General features: G+C 34.0%; 1 protein-coding gene across 50 annotated transcripts in view; it reads right to left on the reverse strand.

Moving 5' to 3' along the window:
• Dscam1 (Down syndrome cell adhesion molecule 1) overlaps positions 1-20,820 on the reverse strand; it is a 55,762-nt gene extending 34,942 nt beyond the window's left edge. For 16 of the 50 annotated variants that reach the window (XM_081978502.1, XM_081978510.1, XM_081978523.1 and 13 more), the window contains exons 1-4: positions 20,501-20,820; positions 16,350-16,550; positions 16,094-16,280; positions 9,776-9,949 (exon numbers count right to left, since the gene is read on the reverse strand). In XM_081978502.1, the coding sequence (XP_081834628.1) occupies positions 9,776-9,949; positions 16,094-16,280; positions 16,350-16,523 (535 nt within the window). In that variant the 5' untranslated portion in view covers positions 16,524-16,550; positions 20,501-20,820. Of the gene's footprint in view, positions 1-9,167; positions 9,333-9,775; positions 9,950-10,431; positions 10,606-10,823; positions 10,986-12,448; positions 12,617-13,257; positions 13,420-13,588; positions 13,748-13,875; positions 14,041-14,145; positions 14,311-14,409; positions 14,572-16,093; positions 16,281-16,349; positions 16,551-20,500 lie in introns of all 50 variants that reach the window. The other 34 variants (XM_081978519.1, XM_081978528.1, XM_081978546.1 and 31 more) reach the window with 14 other exon arrangements.
• Between the last annotated feature and the right edge of the window lie 1,033 nt (positions 20,821-21,853).

The following is a 21,853-nucleotide window of genomic DNA, read 5'->3' on the forward strand; positions in this document are numbered from 1 at the left end:
TCAGAAAAACGATTTATCACCATTATTTAGGATTACATGGGAAGAAGGATAGGCCTATTATGACTTATTAGAAGGTTTCGCTTTGCCGGATATTTTAGCCGTTTTGTTTACGTATTATACTGCTGGCTGACATTGATTAAAGGTTTTAACAGCAAGTAACTCATTAGGAGATCCAGTGTATACAAACTTGATTAACGTTCAGTCTCTATCTTTTAAAATAGTAAGATTGATTTTCTTTAATAAACAATGAAACCGAGAAGAACCCATTGTCGGGCTTACTGCTGCCCGAGGGAATTTATTTAAACACCGAAACTGTGGTGAACTGTATATTATATTTATTGTCTTATTTATTAATTTAATTTGGGATTAAAAAAGCCACATTGTCGGCTAACTCTCGCATTCACTCTCCCTTTTACAAAAGTCAAAATAGACTGACGCTTGACAGTCTAAAGCGACGTTACAATGTTGCCACCGCAATTATAAGGTTACACCATATACCGCCCCCCTTGAAAGATATACATATTTCAACACCTAAAAATAAACAAAGGTACTTAAAACTAAACTTAAGCTAAAATGATAGAATGAACATCATTCTATTGGCAAGACCGAAATCTTTGCAACCGCTCTCTTAAATATACCCTTAGCAGTTTGTACTGACACCACTCTCACTAGCCCATCAGAACCAGGAAACACTTCTATTACCCTCCCCAAGTTCCACTTTAATGGAGGTAAGTTGTCTTCTCGCAAAATCACTAAATCACCGATTTTGACAAAATTATCATTGTTTACTTGCCACTTAGATCGACGATTTAAAGTATTCAAATACTCATGACTCCATCTATTCCAAAAGGTTTGCACTAGTTGAGAAAGATGTTGATATCTCTTTAGGTGAGAGCACTTAACGTCCCTTACGTTTGGTTCTACCAAGGACAGTAATGGTTCGCCAATTAGGAAATGACCCGGAGTCAAAGGCATTAGATCCTTAGGGTCATTAGAAAGAGGGCTTAAGGGTCGGGAGTTCATGCACGCTTCAATTTGGGTAAACACAGTTGACAATTCCTCAAACGTGAGTGACGAATTCCCTACCACCTTTTTCATATACTCTTTCGCTATTTTAATATGGGATTCCCACAGTCCACCAAAATGAGGGGACCGAGCAGGAATAAAATTCCAATTTATACCTTCATGACACAAATAATCTTTAAGTTTAACATTAGTTTCCTTATCACTAATTAACTTATACAAATCCTTAATTTCCCGATTTGCACCCACAAAGTTGGAAGCACAATCCGAAAATATATTTTGACACTTGCCTCTACGAGCAATAAATCTCTTTAAGGCATTTAAAAAAGCTTCTGTGGTCAAGTCTGAAACTATCTCTAAATGAACTGCCTTTGTTGCAAAGCAAACAAAAAGGCACAGATACGATTTTAAAATCTTACTGTTCCGAATTTTAGATGATTTAATATTGAAAGGACCAGCGTAATCTAGGCCACAGTTGAAAAATGGTCTTTTAGGTGTAAGACGAGCCTCAGGCAAGTCACCCATTAAAACTTCCAAAGGTTTGGGTTTCATTCTGAAACAAATTATGCAAGACCGAAGTTCCCGTTTAATAGTATTAATTCCACCCAATATCCAAAATTTGTCTCGTATACAGCACAATAATCCTTGAGGACCCATATGTAAATTCTGTCTGTGATAATGAACAATCAGTAACTTACTCAAAATGTGGTTCTTGTCTAAAATTATAGGATGCTTTTGATCATAAGAAATATTAGACTTCTTTAAGCGACCCCCAACCCTTAGAACTCCATTGGAATCTAAAAACGGACTCAAAGGTAATAATTTACTTTTTGAGGAGATATTTCGCTTTAAAGTTAAATCATGTATTTCTTCATTAAACACACAACCTTGAGCTAGTTTTACTAAATAAATTAAAGCGTCATTTAATTCAATCACTGTTAAACACTCTAAACTCTTATTATTCTTATTTGTGGTGATATTTTTGAAAAATCTTAAAATATAACACATCACCCTTTGCAATTTAGAAAATGTAGAAAATTTGTTAAAAATATCTATATTATTATTTGTAAAAGTCGTGAATATTTTTCTATTTGCTCGTTTTTCTGGTAAATTGTTAAAATCAGCTTCAGTAAAAGTATTGGGTGACCAATCATGAGAATTTACTGTTAACCATGAAGGTCCATGCCACCACAAGTCTGAACAAATTAATTTGTCAGGAGTGCATCCTCGGGATATCAAATCAGATGGATTTTCCTCACTCCTCACATGTCGCCATTCTATAATATTTGTTGATTGCTGAATTTCAGAAACTCTGTGAGAAACGAACACATTCCACGTAGCAGGTTCTTCTATTATCCAAGATAAAACTATTTTAGAATCAGTCCAATAGTAGAATTTGTTGATTGGCATAGTTAAACTCTCCGTTGTTTTCTTCATGAGCCTACTTAACAATACAGCACCGCATAATTCCAATCGGGGCAATGTCAAAGACTTTATTGGTGCTACCCGAGACTTAGCACAAACTAAATTAGAGACAATAGAGCCATCAGTATCAATTGTTCTAGCATAAATGCAAGCACCATATGCTAACTCAGAAGAGTCACAAAAACCATGCAATTCTATCACTACTGGATTATCACAAAATACATGTCTAACAATGCTATATTGGTTTAAAATAGGAAGCTTCTCACAAAAATTGCACCACAACTTATTTAAATCTGAAGAAACAGGATCATCCCATGATAAATGTTCGCTCCATAATCGCTGCATTATTATTTTGGCATGTATGATTACAGGACCAATCAATCCTAACGGGTCAAATAATTTAGAAGTTAGTGACAAAATGATTCTTTTTGTCACCTTGTGATGTTTTTCCAAATTGACAGTATACTCCAGACTATCTTCCCTACTATTCCAGACTACTCCTAAAACCTTAGAGACAGCCTCTTCAACAACATAATGCTTTATTTTAGCACTATATGGTTGGTCTTTCAAAACTTCAGCCTTATTTGAAACCCATTGTCTCAAAAGAAAACCCCTTTTTTGCAATATATGTGCGATTTCATTTTTTAGTTGTATAGCTTCACTAATAGAAGGTGCGCCGGACAATAAGTCATCGACGTAAAAATCTCTTTTTATTACACGACATGCTTCAGGAAAAGTCTGAGATTCCTCATAGGCAGCTTCGATTAAACAGCGTATAGCCAAGTACGATGCTGACGTCATGCCATACGTTACTGTATTTAATCTGTAATGAGTTAATTCTTCATCAGGAGATTTACGCCAAATGATCCTCTGAAGATCCCTCTGTTGTTCACTTACTAAAACTCTCCTATACATTTTTTCTACGTCAGCTCCAATCACACAGTAATGTTGTCGAAACCTGATTAAAATAGAAAGCAAATCGTCTTGTAATACTGGCCCACATTTCAACTTGTCATTTAGACTGATACCATTATTAGTTTTAGCGCTAGCATCAAAGACTACCCTTACTTTAGTTGTACTGCTCGACTCTTTAAATACTGGATGATGTGGTAAATAAAACTGTGGATTTGAACTCTTTATTTCACACTCTGGTATAGGTGACATATGTCCTAAATCTTCATACTCAGTCATAAACTTAATATATTCAGTCCTCAATTTAGAATCAGTTGATAATTTTCGCTCCAACTTTCCAAATCTTTTTAGAGCAATTTGTTTTGAATCTCCTAACTCTTTGATTCCGTCACGAACTGGTAATGCAACTATATACTGACCATTTTCTGCCTTTTGTAATGAGCTTTTAAAAAATTCTTCACATTCGATCTCCTCTCGTTTCCATATTTTAATTGAAGGTACTTCTTCCATTATCCAAAATTTTTCAATCTGACGTTGAATATTGCTATTAGAGGTAAGATTACAAATTGTTTGATTAAAATTATTATTTGAGGAGTTATTTAAGGTTGATGGATGATTATTTGTACGAATACTGCCCGAAACAATCCAACCTAGTTTAGTTTTTTGAAGGATTGGCATTCCTTCAGCTATTCGTATTTGACCTGCTAACAGTAAGTCATAGAATATTTCAGCTCCTATTAACAAGTCAATAGGCCCTGGAGTGTCAAAAGAGTCATCAGCCATATGTATATTACATGGTAATTTTAATTCACTTTTATTAATTGGAAATGTAGGTAAGTGGTTAGTAATTTGATCTAAAATTATAAATTTCAATTTTTCAGATACTTCATTATGCTTTGATTTGAATTTAATTGTCACAGATAGTGTTGAATTTGAAACTGAACCGCTTATTCCCACTATGGACATATTAATATGATCCACCTTTAAACCTAAGCTTTGTACTAATTCTTTTCTAACAAAATTTGACTGTGAACCACAGTCTAGTAAAGCCCGTGCTTCATGCATCTTACCATACTTATCAAAAACTAGTACCTTAGCTGTAGATAACAAAATTTCATTATTATGGTGATCAAAACTGTGAGCTATAATTGACTGGTTTGCAGATGAAACAACTGCAGTATCTTCATTTTGAGAATCAGAATTTTCTGAGAAATTTACTTTACAACTATTATTTGAAACATTGTTTTCAGTATTTTTAAAATTTAAATGAAGTAAAACATTATGTGGCTTATCACATTTAGAACAACGCTTACTAGTACACTTAATACTTATATGATTTGATAAAAAGCAATTCAAGCAAAGATGTAGCCTTTTGATTTCATTAATTCTATCTTTAACAGGTAACTGCAAAAACTTGGTACATTCACTAATCCAGTGACCATGATTTTGACAAAATGAACATTGATTCCTACCAAAATAAGAATTAGATGAAAACCTCTTATTAGGTGGTCCAGGACGTTGTGTATTACTGGAGGTGCCTTTATTCAAGTGAAGGTTACTCAAGTTTTTACTATTACTCTCAACACTTTCAAGAATTTGACACTTCTCATTTAAAAAAGCTATAAAATCTGTGTACTTATGACTGTTATTTTTAATGTTATAAGATTCCCAATCTTTTCTAGTATTCAGATCTAATTTTAAAGTGAACATATACACTAGTAATGTATCCCAATGTTCGACTGGTTCTCCTAAACTTTTTAAAGCTCTAACATTTTTTTGTATGGTATCTAAAAAACAACGTAGCTCAATGTGATTACTTTTATTTATTTGTGCTAATTCAAATAAGAGACGCAGGTGACTTTGAATAATAAGTCGCTTATTCTCATAACGCTCTCGTAATAATTTGAAAGCATTTTCATAATTTAAATCTGTAACTTGTATAGATGAAATTGCATGTGCTGCCTCACCCTTAAGGCATGATTGTAAATAGTAAAATTTCTGCACATTTGTTAAACTGGTATTAGAGTGTATTAAAGCCATAAAGCTGTCAAAAAAGTTGGTCCACTGATCATAGCATCCTTCAAAAGAAGGTAAATCCAATGGTGGTAATTTTACTACATTAGAATTGACGTTTCTCTGACTTAACTCACTAGAAACTATGTTTGAATCAGACAAACTACGGCTTTGTAATTTTTCCTTAAAAAGACATATTGTTTCGAAATACATTTCTTCAAAATTGTTTCTCTGTTCACTATTTTCAGGTTCATGAGCTTCATCTAAAAATTCTAGCTCTAATTGTATTTTATCAAAATTGTCCCACAATGATTCACAACGCACAAAACGTTCATTTACAGTGATCTTATTAGCCGAATCATCACAATTGGTAATGAATTGATTAAACCTATTCAATTGTGCAACCAACTGTGTGCGGTCACTTTTTAGCCTCCTAATAATATCCTTTTTGGAGGTCATTTTACTAATTTCACTTACTTATTACTCATTAATGACTTAACTTCTAGACATAAACACACTAAGGAAAATAAAATTAAATTGCCAACTGTATTTACCAAGCATGGACTGAAGTTAGATACAAAATCGAAGAACTTACCCCCGACACAAGCCTCTTTATTCTATGTTGTAGTACTTGTGCAACAAACCCTTGTTGCTTAGCTCCCAAACCACTTAGAAGCCGTTAACTCCACGTCCAAACCTGTGAAACCCTCGTTTCCTTTTGCAGGGACGAAATACTGCTCCGTTTCCGCAGCTGGTTTATTATAAATTTGGGTGTTTTGCCGATGGACCCGTAAACTCGTAGTTCGGTGCGGGTTATAGCTTCTCCACAGCAGACGCTTATTTGCTTTCAGGGCTAATATCCCCTACAAATCTGAAAAATAACCCTTTATTTTCAGGTTATGAACTGGTAGAAAAACACTTGTTTTCCTAATCCGTCTTCGAAGGACCAAAATGTCGGGCTTACTGCTGCCCGAGGGAATTTATTTAAACACCGAAACTGTGGTGAACTGTATATTATATTTATTGTCTTATTTATTAATTTAATTTGGGATTAAAAAAGCCACATTGTCGGCTAACTCTCGCATTCACTCTCCCTTTTACAAAAGTCAAAATAGACTGACGCTTGACAGTCTAAAGCGACGTTACAATGTTGCCACCGCAATTATAAGGTTACACCACCCATTTTAACATTATCATCATTAAATGGTTTTTTAGCGCACTTACAGACAGACATAAGAAAGAGCGCTGCTAACACAAACAAATCATTGTATTTCATTATTCTCAATCTATTAAGAGACGGGAATATTTGCAAGCTGGAGAATGTGTCAGCTCACTTGGTTGTCTGACATTGCCTCTTTTAACGCATTAATATGTCACATCTGTTAGATATATTAGATGACAAAGCGTATAAATCAAGTTGCAATCTAAAAGCATCTGCTCCGTCTTTTTGGGATTAAGGAATGCAGTGCATTCATTGCGCCAACAAAACAAAATCTTTACACCGTTTAATATTAATTTAGATATGAAAAAATAACGCACCGTAACGACCATCATCAGCCACCAATATTTCGTCGCCATCTTCTTGCAACCACGACACCACGGTGACAAAGTCAGAAACGAAACTGGGGATGTGACATTTTAAGATTGCCGTATTGCCTTTTAAGACGCTTTCGTCCATGACATTAGCAGTGTAAGCTTGGGAGACAACTGCAAAAATGAGAAAATATCAGTGCTATTCACTCATAAATGTATGGAAACAAATTCGGTGTAGTTAGGAAAATAGGACATCAAAAATCGGATCGAAACACTTCAGAAACTCCAGTATTTCTCGATATATTCTGGAAAATCCGTATATTTATAGCAATCTGAAAAACTTGTCTAGACTATACAGACGAAGAAAAATAGCACTATAGAACTCTCGAAGATCAATTTAAATTTATATGAGTTAGATTGTGTTTAGATTTGACCTGATCAAAATAGCAAAGCTGCAAAACGTGCTAAACAGGCAATAGGTGTTAACCAGAAATACTAATCTATTGTAAACAACTTCGTAAATGAGGATCGCACCGGAAATTTGTGCCAATGATTAAACCAATTACTTATAAGGCTAGCCCTGAATCCTTATTATCCTATTAGTTCCTTTTTGTGTAAGCCCAGACAGTCTTTCTAGCCTATTTTCTGCATAGCGATTTATTCAACCTATTTCCACGTCTAAAAATAAGTCTCACATTGTCCTCTCGATTGTAAAGCCGTTTCTACCATTCAAACGACAATTTAAAGCTATTCATCCAATTGTCTGCACTAAATCTAAACATCACTTTAGCAATCATTGTTGCTTTAATCTGGTAACCAGTGTAGATTTCACACCTTTGATTTGATAAACAACACTGGAAAATCAGGGCAGACTTTATGATCGTTTATTGATTTTAATCCCGTTTTAGTTCTCACCAAAAAGCATTACACTGGTTCGTTAAGCATTTATTGTTTGCATTGAAAACGATTGGGGTCGAACCTGGGAGTAACACATGTATAAACCGAAACAAGACTAAACTACAATACAAAGAGTGGTCGTTCATTGTTTTCCTAATAATAATATCGACTTATTTTAGCCTATTTTATATTAAAAATCAGAATGAGTTTAAATGAGATCAGGCGCCAGACGATACACATCTGCACTACATATTAAAAATTTAATACGACAGCAGATTTTTGCCAGATTCAAAGCAATAACCTTCGTAGAAAAACGTTTTTTTATGCTTTGAAGTCTGATAAATTGAACTTTTCCAAAGCTGATCTGTGGTGTAATTCTTTGACAATATAAGTTATGTATATGGAAACTTATGCTCACAGCAACAATTCAAGAAAATCAAAACACTAGTAAGTACGATCAAAATCGTCATAATGTACAAGTACAGAAAAATAACGAATATCAACTTCCTGATTCAACCCACGCCGTACAACTAGCAATAGAACTTCTTTCTCATTCTCTCTATCATATCTTGGAGTCAATAACCGCTCAGAGCAAAGACGCCACAACAATACCTGTAAAGAATATTAAATTGTGGCGAAAGTAATTCAGAAGATTTGATAATAACTGGAAAAACACGCATGCAAAATAATTACAAATGAACTAGCAGTCTAGTGATCTGAGATTAAAGTTACTGGACAAGGTCAACCAGTTATCACTAGTTATTAAGTAATTATAAAATTAATTGAAGCATATACATACAAAAAAAGAAGAATCTCTATTTTGTGGTAGAGTGGCTTTTCCATTAATACTTCCTTTGCTAATTCACGAATTTGTTGCATTTTACAACACCTACTAATGCATGCAATTAGTAGTTACAAATATCAATTAACAAAGACTTAAACCTGTGTCTGGTTGTTCATTCGATACATTTGAAACACTCAGGTTGGGTCTGCGTTATATTTTTGGTTCATAAGCCTGTAATAGCCGCCCTTTCCGTTTCCGGCTCATTCGCATTCAAGCCAGACACCGGCGATCCAGTCGACACCAACAACACAATGCAAGTTCGTTGAAAAAGGAAGTCTAATAACGTTATTCAAAACTCGTTTTAATAATAAGGAAAACGGTTAGCAAATTATTTCTTTTGTTTAAATTGTAAACTTGTTGCTAGTCGACACAATGCAGATCCTTTAAGACTGACCTATTTTTCAATGTACTAGATAATTCCAAGGTGGCATCGATTCTAATAACCCACTTACTCATTGTAAAATATGCGAGTTAAAAAAGGTTTGGGACATCATAGACAAAATGAAAATTGAATGTATACCGTAATCGTTTGTAGGAGGTAAAAATTGAGTGTTCTGTGTGTCTTGCCAAGACACAATCTCCACATGATCCGAGACAAAAGATGGAATATGACACTTAAAGACAGCTGTGTTTCCCTTTATCACAAAAACGTCGTATACCTGAGCTTCATAGTACTGGCTTACAACTGAAAATAAAAGTTGCAGAATACACGAAATATGCACATAAAAACTACTCAAGACATCGAACTTATTTCGGAAACAATCAATAAAACAATCGTAACGTCTTCCGCCTATATAACGTCCACTTAGAAATATTATCAATCGACATTTAATAATATCTAATAAGGAATGTAATTATTTTCAGATGATAATCCCTTGAAGCTTTATTATAGCCGCGCATACAAATTAGCAGAATAATAGCTACTAAGAATATAAATAGTGAATAATTAATGTCAAATTCATCAATTACACTTGTCTGCTCCTGATAATATTACTGAAAGCTAATTGCTTTCAGATTAAACGGAAAAGGATAAGCTAATGTGACTTTCAGAACTTTACGATATAAAGCTAGTTATGTACAGTCAAACTCTTGTAAAAGATCGTTTAAAATATGTTTGAGTTTAAATACCCATTTTGCTACTCTTGGAGTCGTAAATGTAAGTTTCGCTGCCATCTTCAGCAACCCAAGCTTCGATCTGAACGAAATCAGTGACAAAACTGGGAACAACGCATTTTAAAATTCCAGTATTTCCTTTCAAAACGAATTCGTCGGTCACTCTGGTTTCGTAGAATTGTTTTACCACTACAAGAAAAAATATAAATATAAGAAAAAGTTGCAAAACTCATCAATGAAGAAGAAGTGTCTCTTATTTTTTTAGGGTCAGTATTAGTATTAATTTTCCTACCAATTATGAGTAATATGCATTTTTTAGCAGTCAATGCATTATTTCACGTGTAAATTGTACCATTGACACATGAATACTTAATTGGTATGAAGGCAGTTATATACATGGTTTCTTCATCATTTTTATTCACCATATATCACTTTCGCACACAGTCATCCAATTTTCTTATCCTACTACCATTCATCAATTGAAACAGCTACCAACTGCGTTTAGTGTAATAACAACATTACTGATAAGCACTCATAACCGCCAGTACCATATAATTTTAACTCTTACTGCTGAACAATGTTTGTTTTTGCTACTAATGATTTATTCATATCGAAACGAAAGGTTTTGGTTTCTGTGAACTCCTGCATCATAAACAATAAACTAAATTTACCAGAATTAAAATTTCTACTCGTTTCGTAGTCGTAAGTGGTTCCGTCATCAGCAACCCATGAAACAATTTGAACGAAATCGCTTACAAAACTCGGAACCAGACACTTTAATATTCCGGTGTTACCCTTCAAAACGTATTCGTCGATCACCCGACTGTTATAAAATTGTTGGACAACTGCAAAAAATTAAACCAGTTTTAAAATCTGGTGGTGTATAAATAACCACACGAATATCACAAAATAATAAGCCATTAACTACTTTTTAAGTTAATGGTTATTTAAGAGGTTTTAACAGCCAGCCAAAATTCGTTCCTAAACATATAACGAAGGTTTTGAACGATCTGGAACACTTCGAGGCCGAAAGGACGTGAGAGCTAAATTGGGAGCAAAATACCGTAATTCTCTCCAAGAAGGTACGTGTTTCCTTGACTGTCTTGCCAATTTTCCACCAAGACAAAATCGGAAACAAACGAGGGTATTTCGCACTTCATAATGGCTGAATTTCCACGAATAACGTACTCGTTATCTGCTTCTACTTCGTATGACTGAGCCACCACTTAAAAAAATAGTAATCAATTACTAATTTAGTATTTCTAACAGCCTTACTAATTTAAATATCACCTATATTTAAGAAATTGAGTCATCATTTATCATTCGTTTAATAACCCAGCATCACATAGGGACGCATACATATGGTAATTTCTTAATAACGGTAAAACACAACAAAGATAGGAGCACTTGAGCTAATAGATGTATGCACATCAGGCGCTAGATAAAATATCAGAATAGTTTATTCAGAACATATTTGGATTTACCCAAACCATAGTTTTATTACTCAACATTCCTGAGATTGCTGTGTTAAATCCTCGCATGAATTATAATATTGTAGTTTACCTAAAAAACCGCAACTACATAAGTGAAAATATCAGTCTCTTTTTTCTAAAGACGCTTATAGTCTTACGGGACATCGTGTATATTAACTTTCATTAAAGTAGCGAGCTCAGAGGTCAGCGATCTTATAAGTATTGAATTTAATATAACGCGATTAAATGCAATGATGTACGTGAAATCAATCGGACTGGCACCTAATACACTTAATGGTTGATTAAATTTCTCAGTCTTTTACTAAGCCTGACTGAAACGATCTATTTAATTAGCGAGAGCAAAAGAAAAGATATAACTTGATTAATGACATAATTGCTCTTTGATATATCGTTTTAGGCTTTGTTCCCAGAGAATTCATTACAGGTTACGCCCTATTTGCTCAACTACAAACTAAAATAAATTCAGCAGAACAAGAAATTATAAATAAAACTTTCAGGAAAAGTGGGCCAATAAAAATGTTGTTGAGAGAACACGTCGACATCTAGCTCTACGTTACAAAATTCTAAAGAATCGAGTTAAAAATAAACAAAATTAATGTTTACGTGTATTCCATTAAAGCTGCCGCCATTGGCTTTTGGTGGAAAACGAAGTTTTTATTTAACGTTGGTACTAAACCGCCATGTCTGTTTACTCCGCCAGGACAACTTGAATTAGGAAAAGACAAATATCCCAAAGTTTCGACGGATACGGTTCGGTTGTGTAATATTTTTAGAATGGAAACACGTTTTTGGAAGAATTTATTGATAGCTGCAGACCAAATAAATATGTTTTATGAAAAGAGACTTGGTGCACTAATAGAAAAAGTTTCGAAAACTAAAATGGCTTTGAAATATGTTCTGCATTGTGGCAATGGCAGAAATAAATGTTTTGTTTTAGAAGACACTACTACAAGAATAGCTAAACGTCATTTGTTTACAGGAAACATTACTTTTTCAAAACTTTTATAAAAGATTTCAACAACTGATGGTAATTAACATTCCCCCGGATTTGATTATTTAAACTTCTTCCCCTTTGGATCTATTTTTATAGACACACACTAAAATCACACTGGATAGGTTAATTTCCAAGTTAAAAAGGACATCTGGATACCACATATCTCCCCTTACCACAAAATGTTAGTATAAAAAAAATTACTATAATTATTAGAGTCGCTGTATTGATACGTCTGACCGCTATCAGATGTCCAGGAATCAATTACGACGAAATCTGCTACAAAAGACGGTATCTTGCATTTCATAATGGCGGCATTCCCCAGAATAACGTATTCGTTTTCGGCTTCAGTCACATAAAACTGAGACACAACTGAAAGGAAAATTAATATTCCAATTAAAGAGAATGATAAGCCGTTACTTTCAAAAAGGCTGGAAATAAAGGTCTTTTTTAACCGTTAATATTAATGACGGTTGTGGAATGTCGAAAAGAAGATATCAAGTAATTTAGAGTTTGGTGTACTAATTGATGAGTTGAAGGAGTTTTGTAGTCATGTTTAACAACGTTTAAAGGCAACAGAATCTGGATACTGAGTGTAACTGAAAGAACTGATTTAACTTCCGGCATGTTATTTTTGTTATAGTTGGCAATACAGTGCAGAAAACTGCTATCTTCCCAACAAACTTTTATTTAAAAATTCATTCCAACTTGGTGTGAGCTGAGGTACATCCATTTTTAATACATTTTTCGTGTTTCTCCACGCTGACTTGTGAAACATTTCGTAATTGGATTATGGTTACCAACACTTTTAAATTTACAGTGCTCAAATATACAGAGTTAACATAAATTAACATAACATTGTGTGTGGAGTGGACTAAAATAATCGGATATGTGATACACCCTCAAACGGATATAACCTGATATAAATCAATCAGTAGAAAACGATTTAAAAACCGTAGGTTTAGGACATCTGGCTCACACATTTCCTATAAGCAAAACCTCATATAATTTACCATAGTTGTCAGATACTTTATAAGTTTTGCCATGGTCGTCTATCCAGGAATCTACCGCCACAAAGTCAGCCACAAAAGATGGTATTGAACATTTTAGTACAGCCGTGTTTCCCCTAATGACATATTCGGCAAGGATTTCGGCATTGTAGAATTGATTGACAACTGAAATTAATCCAATATAAATAATATGGTAACATAATATTATATCTTATCTGAGCATTTCTTGATGATAACGATTGAACGAATAATTACATACACGGTACATCTGGAACTCCCGTTTTACTTGAATAATTTGGATAGTAATAGGGAGTGTGATGTTTAGGAAAATTACCGTAGTTATTTCCATAAGTATACTCAATGTTTTCGCCAATCCACGATTCAACTCGGACAAAATCAGCAACAAACGAAGGAATGTTGCACTTGAGTACAGCCGTATTTCCACGAATTACATATTCCGAAACCACTTCAGCTTCGTAATACTGGTTTACGACTGAAATATTTTAATAAAATTAGATCCTACGTTAAAAGTGTGGAGCGAAAGGGAAAGAACGCAATTGCCTAGCTCAATGTCATAACTCTTGTGAGATTTGCACGCATTCAAGTAGAAAGCCACTGTACCAAAGTTATTTTCGTTGAGGGAATACTCATGACCGTCGCTGTCTAACCACGAAACAGCATACACAAAATCAGCTACAAAGGATGGAATGGAGCATTTTAGAATAGCGCTGTTACCCCTTATGACGTATTCGTTGTTCACTTCGGTTTGGAAAAACTGCTGGACAACTAGAACCGTAAATAAAGTGTCAAACAAAAATTCTAGTTTGGGGAAATAAAAACACCCTGTGGAAACTCTTGTAGAGATTGTTACCAAAATTTTAAATGAGTTACCATCAGGATTTGAGGAAGGATAAAAATCTTCATTCTGATCAGTATGCCAGGACACAACTGATACAAAATCAGCGACAAATGATGGAATCTGGCATTTCATAATGGCAGCGTTGCCTCTTATCGCAAATTCTTTTGGGACATCTAAGTCGTAGTATTGCGTTACCACTGAAATTTTCAGTAAAAAAAATTTAGCAGTTTTAGCACTGAAACCCATGTCAAACATCTTGTATAGACCATTCATGTTGTGTTGATATTAAAAATTACCCTCGGGTGCATCAGGAAAGAAATTTTCGTTTTGATCAGTGTGCCAAGATACGACTTGCACGAAATCAGCGACAAAAGACGGTATTTCGCATTTTAAAATAGCCGCATTGCCTCGAATTGCATACTGTTTATTCACATCGACGTCGTAGAACTGAGTTACAACTATAAAGTAAAAACATTGAAATATTCATCTCGATAGTAACATGAAAATAATATTCATTCATCTGTGCAAATTTGATAAGAGCCTCACACAATTTGTGTATTGATTAAATGCGTCGTTGCGTCCCTAGGGCGATTGATTTATGTATGCGGTTATTAAACCTCCCCTAACTAATAATAGAGAAAACACACAACATTTGAACGTGCAAAACATACCCAAACTCAACCACCATTTTTCAAAATGATAAATTACAAAACTTAATTCATAATTTATAACTGAACTCAAAATTTTAACTGGATGTAAAGACTGAAAGCCGGATATTGCGTGACCGCAACAGTCCGACCAATCCCAGGTGATGTATAGCATTAACATTCCGTCCATTATGCCATAAGATAATTAAAAATACTGATGACATAAATTGGACAGAAGTTCTGATCAATTTCCTGTTAATAAATACCATGTAGGTGTTAATCCTGAGAATGAATATACTTAAGGTTTTTAACTGTTGTGGTTTCTTTAGGTAAATCCTGATGAAGTTTCTTGGAAGATTGCAAACAGTTCTGGGCTTGCTGAATCTGTCTAGACGGTCAAGATTAAGTCTAGAGTTTTAAACAGGAACTGAACAATTTAATTGCTAGTTAAATAAAAAATAGAACAATGACAAACAGTAACAACAAAAATTAATGATACAGCTGACATTTTAATAAATTTAAGTCGACCATTCGTAGGGCGAACGAACAGCCTATCAGGGTTGTAAATGTCAGGGAATATTATAAAAAATGATTTTGTTTTCTCGTATTCTATGAATTTCCTGGGTAATCTGGGTTAATAATGTTCCTTAGGGTGTGAATACAGATTAGAACAAAGTTTAATACTCTAAAATCACGCACGAAGTTACCACATATTAATATAATGATTAACATTTGATAAATGATGTTATTAATATTAATAGGAGGAGAAAAGAGTCTATAACCTCCATAATCTGTCAGAAGCTGAAATAAAAGTTATTTAAGGTTTAAAGGAAGGTCGGTTAATAATTTACGTTTAATGGTGACTTTTCTACTTATTTAGTCTACTTGTGCCATTAGGATTAACCCACAAAGCAAAATTAGCTTAGCTGCATGTTAACCATTGAATAAACTTTTTATTGCATCTAATATGTACACAAATTATGCATCTTATTATGAAAAAAAACTGTTACACAATGATAACATTGTGTGCAATTCTTAATTGAGGAAGTAACAATTATAACACTAAATTCACTATCGCATGAAAACGAGTAAACTTGATCTGAGGGTCATCAATCAACTCATCATAAAGCTATTTTTGGACGTATTGCACATTTAAAAATTCTGGTTTTTAATGTCAAGATGGTGCAAATTAATATGAATAAGTACCCGACCTTCCTTAAACTTGTCACCTGTTTAAAAATAAAGAAAACGGTTTTAGATATGGCCACTGATCTGAAAAAGTTGCCAATATCTGATAGAAAAAATGCTTCAGACGTTACGATATCAAACTAACCTGCTCTCACGTTGACATCTCTTGAATGAATCGATCCTTCGCTATTTTTGGCCAGGCAGGCGTATACTTGAGCGTGCACTTCCTGACGATAATCTTCGGCTCGAAACGGAGGAAAAACAAGATTTCCATTAGCTAGAACTTGCCGAAGACCTGGAACGTCACCCACTGCAGTACCATCTGAACGGACCTAAAGACAATAATTTTGTGTGATGATTTTGTTTTTGACTGAATTGGGACTGTAAAAAAAGAGACTTACCCATATTATATCAGGAGGTGGATTGCCACTGGCACTACATTCCACTACAGCTCCGGTAGTATTGGAGAAATCGACACGGTTGGGGGGTTCCTTGAGGAAAACTGGACCGGCAGTATCATCCTCAGCACTTACAACGAATACCGCGACAGCAAATAACGCTGCTCGGAAGAGCATGATGGAGAACCGCGAAAGATACCACTACTGAAAAAAAAGATAAAAAGTTACAGAATATAAACCAGGTTTTAGGTTTTTCTGAACAGTTAGACAGACATAGTTAAGTTAAACCGTTAACCAAGATAAACCAGGAAGTCAAATAAAATTAGCCTCGACCTTCTAAGGCCAGGTTAATGCAACTTCTTGAATTTTACTTGCTAATTTCATATTCGCAAAAAATTTATTCACAATAGAAACCAGTAGGTAATTGTTAATTCATAAGATGGTTTATACCATCATCCATAGATGGTTCTTAATTCCTACACAAGGTCGTTAATAATCCTCGGAATTAATTTTAAGTGGGACATTTGAATCAAATAGTACAGATAAGCCTTGAAAAAATAAAAAAATGTAAAATTACCAATGAAAAATTCGGGTTTTTTTCACTGCTCATCAAATGTATTTTTCTATGTAAATTACAAGAAACAGTTAAAAAATTAGTACAGCTTTTAAAGTTTGTATTAAATTCTTAATTGTGCTACACCGGTACTCCTTGTAAGTGTCATAGTTTAAATAGTCATAGAAATTCTATCGCCCATACATTTTTCAATTGGCGCCATCAACCACTTTCAGATAAAAAATTCATTCATTATATTGCATAAAGCATGTAGGTGGTCATAAATACATTAACAGAATGTATATGTGTGTATGTAATCCATTCAGTAGATATAATATGTGCTTGAAGTGTTAATTTCCTTTTTATTATGCAAATAATATTTAAAAAAACGTGAAAAGTTATCGTTAAATAAAACTGTAAAAATAACTTTACTTTCTACAAACTTGTTAAAAAAACACAATAATTTTAATTTATTTTTTCAAAAATAGTGAAATTATTATCACTTGTACTAGTGGATGTATAATACTGAACATCTCCCTAAGGTAATAAGATTCAGATTATAAGTGCATTTTCAACAGTTACACGATTTTATGGTAGGCAATAAACCCATGCTTGCAATAAAGGCAATGACCCAATCACAATATAACTTAAACACGTGATACTAGAGGGAAATATGTGCCATAAATGCTCTTGCAGAGAATTAGATTTCTAACTTTTGATCCTAATTTACTTGCTGGTCCAAGGTAGAAAAATTATTATTAAAATGAGTATGTATTAAACTATCATTTAGTGTTTCTGACAAACAACTAAACAGTTTTAATCAACAGGGTGTAAAAGGTAACACACAAAGTGTTTTTGCATGTTCTACTGTGGCAAGGTTGCATGGTACACACTAATTTTATACAACAAGAAAAAAAATTAATATTACAGCTTAATATCACGCAGATGGTAATCAAAAAACATATTCTCATGGTATGAATAAAAAGCCGCAAAAAGTACTATTAAAATGTTGTGGCCCAAAAATAGTAAACTGTAAAACACAGCCTGAATACCTCATTAAAATGGCAAAGATAATGCATTCGTCACACATAAAGTCAGACTGTTTTGTGTAATATTTTGAGTGGCACTCAAACGTTTTTAACCTACTTTTTCACACTCACTTTGACTGGTTTTGCAGCCACTCTAAGGTTTGAAAGATCCTCTTCTGTATCTGCTCTATTCGTTTGTAGTGCATAAATAAAAGTAATCTAATAAAACTCCTAGTTACGTGAGTTTGAACCTTTTAATAATCAAAGAGGGGCCAGAAAACGAAGGGGAGAACACAAGTGGATGACACATTGAATAGAGAACGTGCCTGTACGTTTGGCCAAAAACCAACATACAGGAAGTATCTATAGGAGCTGCTAATAATGTTAAACTTTTTCTTATCAAATTTGCAGGCCTGGTGGTTAATCATGAAAATAATTCAAAGAAAATGGGGAGAAAGAGATAATCCTGGGGAAAAAACGAGGTCACAGAAAGCTGAACTTGCCAGACTAAAAATTGCAATATCATATCCGAAGGTCTTTAGCCGGTGACTAAAATATCGATTGAGAAAATTGTGGTGGTTTTAATATCTTTGAGCATGTACTGACTATAATTTAGCAGATTGAGATGAAAAAGCCGTTACCTGTAGAAACATGGTAAAACCACCCCTTTTCAACATAAATCGACGTTAAACCATTTTCTAACACCCGCATCTTCTTAAAGAGAAACAAAATAAACAGAAGCTGTAATTAACACACAGTTTGTATATCCCTTTATGTCATTTAAAAGTGTTAACGACAACAACAGACAGATGCGCGTCTTAATTCTTAAATTCGTTGCTCTGAAGTGGTAGTAATTGAACAATATTTGAAAATTTATATCATCAAACACTGCTCGTTTATAGGGGTGGTTGACAATGTAATACTAATTAGAAAAGCAACTACAAAGTAGCTAAACCCGAATTACGGTATTTAAGTATTTATGGTTATTAAAGCCCTAGAGGGTGCCATATCAGGTAAGGGTAGAAAAAACGAGGGTAAAAAGGTTCTTTGGAGGTGTGTCGTACGCTGGCCACCTGGCCAAAACTAATTCTAGAAACCTAAAGAGTTTTTCATGCCAAGATATTTTAATAATGACCTGGTTGGTTGGTGAACTTCCTTAAAGTATTATAAGATTTAAGACCATTAAATTAAAATGTAAGTTCTTATTTCACGCATTATATACGCAATATCAAAACCTACGCCCATGCTTTTCTCTGTCCATAAAATCAAGGCAAAAGGCAAAAAATCCGAGAAAAAATCTCTACCGAGTCGGTGGAAGCAGGTGGCTGGTTTGAAATAACATCTGTCGTTGGACCAATCATGGGTTTAGCTGGTAAATGTAAAAGACCAGAAATGAGATTCAGAAAAAAACCACTACCACTTTTATTACCTGAAGGGATGCCCTAATATCACCAGGTTTTTCTCATGTTTACCGGAATTTTTGGGCCACACTTAAATTTCAAAGACATTTCTAATTAAGTTGCTATCTGAGTTTTCATTCAGTTAACTCAAATTTTATTAAAACCCGTAACTTTTTAAGAAAATAGCAGAAAAACCAGAAATCAGTTTCAGTTATTTGTCCTCCAAGTTCTAATGACAGTTCAAACTTTGTTTATTTAGGATTGCAGTTATCACTTGACAAGTGTAATGTTACAAGTGTATCTTTATCCTGCTCTTTCAAATGTCATTGAAACAGTACGGAAACAGTTTTCCACTATAACACACCATTAAATTGTCAAACATAAAAGTAATCTGTTTAAATTAGTAAATATTATTATAGGTAATCAATATTATTAATTTAATAATTATTGAATACTCTTATCAGTTACTGTGTACTGGACTGCCAATTAAACAAAAAAATCAGACAAAATGGGGGTGTTGTAGTGAATTCAAAATAATGAAGCAAAATTCCTAAATCCCCAAAATCCAGTAGGAACACATGAAGGTAATACTATACAATAGTTTTTGTAAACAATAATTAACATTTTAACATTCACATCTTGTAACCACTAATATAAAAAAATCCTCAAAGAATCTTTTTATCCTGTTCAGGCTGACTCCTTGGATGACTCATTATAAAACATCCAAGCTGAACAATGAACATATAAACCCACAATTTGTATGTATTTTTTTATGAATGCCATATTGAGTTGCTTTGTGATGTTAAAATCATTTACAACTAGAATTTATATAGTTTAGACCCCAAAGATCCACCCCAAAGTACCTAGTTTTTAGCACAAAAAACCTAACTATTGCTAAAAAAATGTTTTTTTTTTTAATTTTAGGGAATAGATAAAGCTAAAAGTGCTGTACAAACTACTTGATTATGTTATTTTGGATGGGAGGACTTTCACTTTCCAGAATAAAATAACCTCAGTTCCTGCATAGGGATGCTATCCCGTCCGGCTTGAAAGAGCAGGAGCAGGAAAGCTAGAGATGAACAGGGAATAAAAGATCGGTCTGGGAGGCAATATTAGACCAGTTTGAGGGGTAAAAACTAAAATTTTAATTACAAAATATAACGGTATACGTACCACAATATGGATTTAAATGCAATTAACTGCAAATTACTCCAAGACACAAAAACAATTCGATTTTTATTCAAAAACGACGACGAAACATACCGCACTGAAAACCGAGACGAGCACAACACGGCAGAATACGAACGCCAATGATCAAAACAAAATCCAACGCCTTTGCCAATAGAACCGAGCCCCGCAATGTTGCTACATTTCGCTTTCACTTAAATCTTTCAGGATATCCGGCATTAATTTAAGTAAAAAATCTCTTACATCTCAACTTCTAGAACTACATAACTTAAATTTGTATGATATAATAGTAGACTTAAATATCACTCATACTTAAAAAAAGTGCGATGTTTTGATTATAACACTGTAGAGTGGAAAAATTAATTAAGTATCAATTTAATGTGGCAACGTGGCAAGAGGCTATGACAGGCGGTCAATAAAATTTTTGGTGTGGCGTAGTTTGGGTTGCATAAATTTGATCAAAGCATTAACTTTTTAAATGATCTCCATCTGTTGGGCGACAGCAGTAATAATCAAGATTTGTAGAGACGCTGAAACATGATACAGATTACTGTAGGTTTTGTACAGGATGTTGTACAGTTTTGTGCGATTAATGATCAAGAAGTTTTAGATGCCTCTCAGTAGTTGATGGCGTTATATACCATTTTGGCCGCATTCGTTTTCAAGCTCCATGGAGCGTTTTTGATGTCACGATGATGTAATTTGGCAAAACCATAATTTGACCATTGTGACGTCAAAAAAGCTCTACTCGCTCCATGGAGCGTAAAAGTGTCACAAACTATGGAATAATCGCAATGTAATTAAAGTGGCACCCAAAAAGAAAGCCGGCTTCAGTTGTAGGTAAACTCTAAGAGATGGCAGTATTTCCTATAATCCGCTTTCTTTTGCTATCCCCATCTGAACTGCCTAAGAAAGCTTGATTTTTTCAAATAAATTTGAGATAAATTACTCGTATTTTGAAAACTAAACAAGATAAGAATTTCTGGTTTGAGGTATCGATAATACAGATTCTATTTATTTTAAAAGTCACAGGACTCTTTTTTAACATCAAAACAGAATCCTGAAGGTCACGTGACTCTTTTAAGATTAAAAATGGAATTTATAATGTCACATGACAGTTTCAAATGTCATTAGAAGGATCGCGTAATCGTTTTTCAGTTTAAACTGATATTTTTAAAGACACGTGACCCTCTTTACAGTGCAAATGGCCACGTGACAATTTTCAATTATTTTAACGTCAAAACGAAATCCTAAAGGTCACGTGAGCGTTTTAGATGTCAAAGTATTATTTGAAGGGTCACCTTATAATGTGCAAATGGTCACGTGACGATTTTCAAA

Source organism: Ips typographus, linkage group LG4 (genome assembly GCF_016097725.1).
Source record: "Ips typographus isolate SLU linkage group LG4, UJ_Ityp_2.0, whole genome shotgun sequence".
Taxonomy (NCBI): domain Eukaryota; kingdom Metazoa; phylum Arthropoda; class Insecta; order Coleoptera; family Curculionidae; genus Ips; species Ips typographus.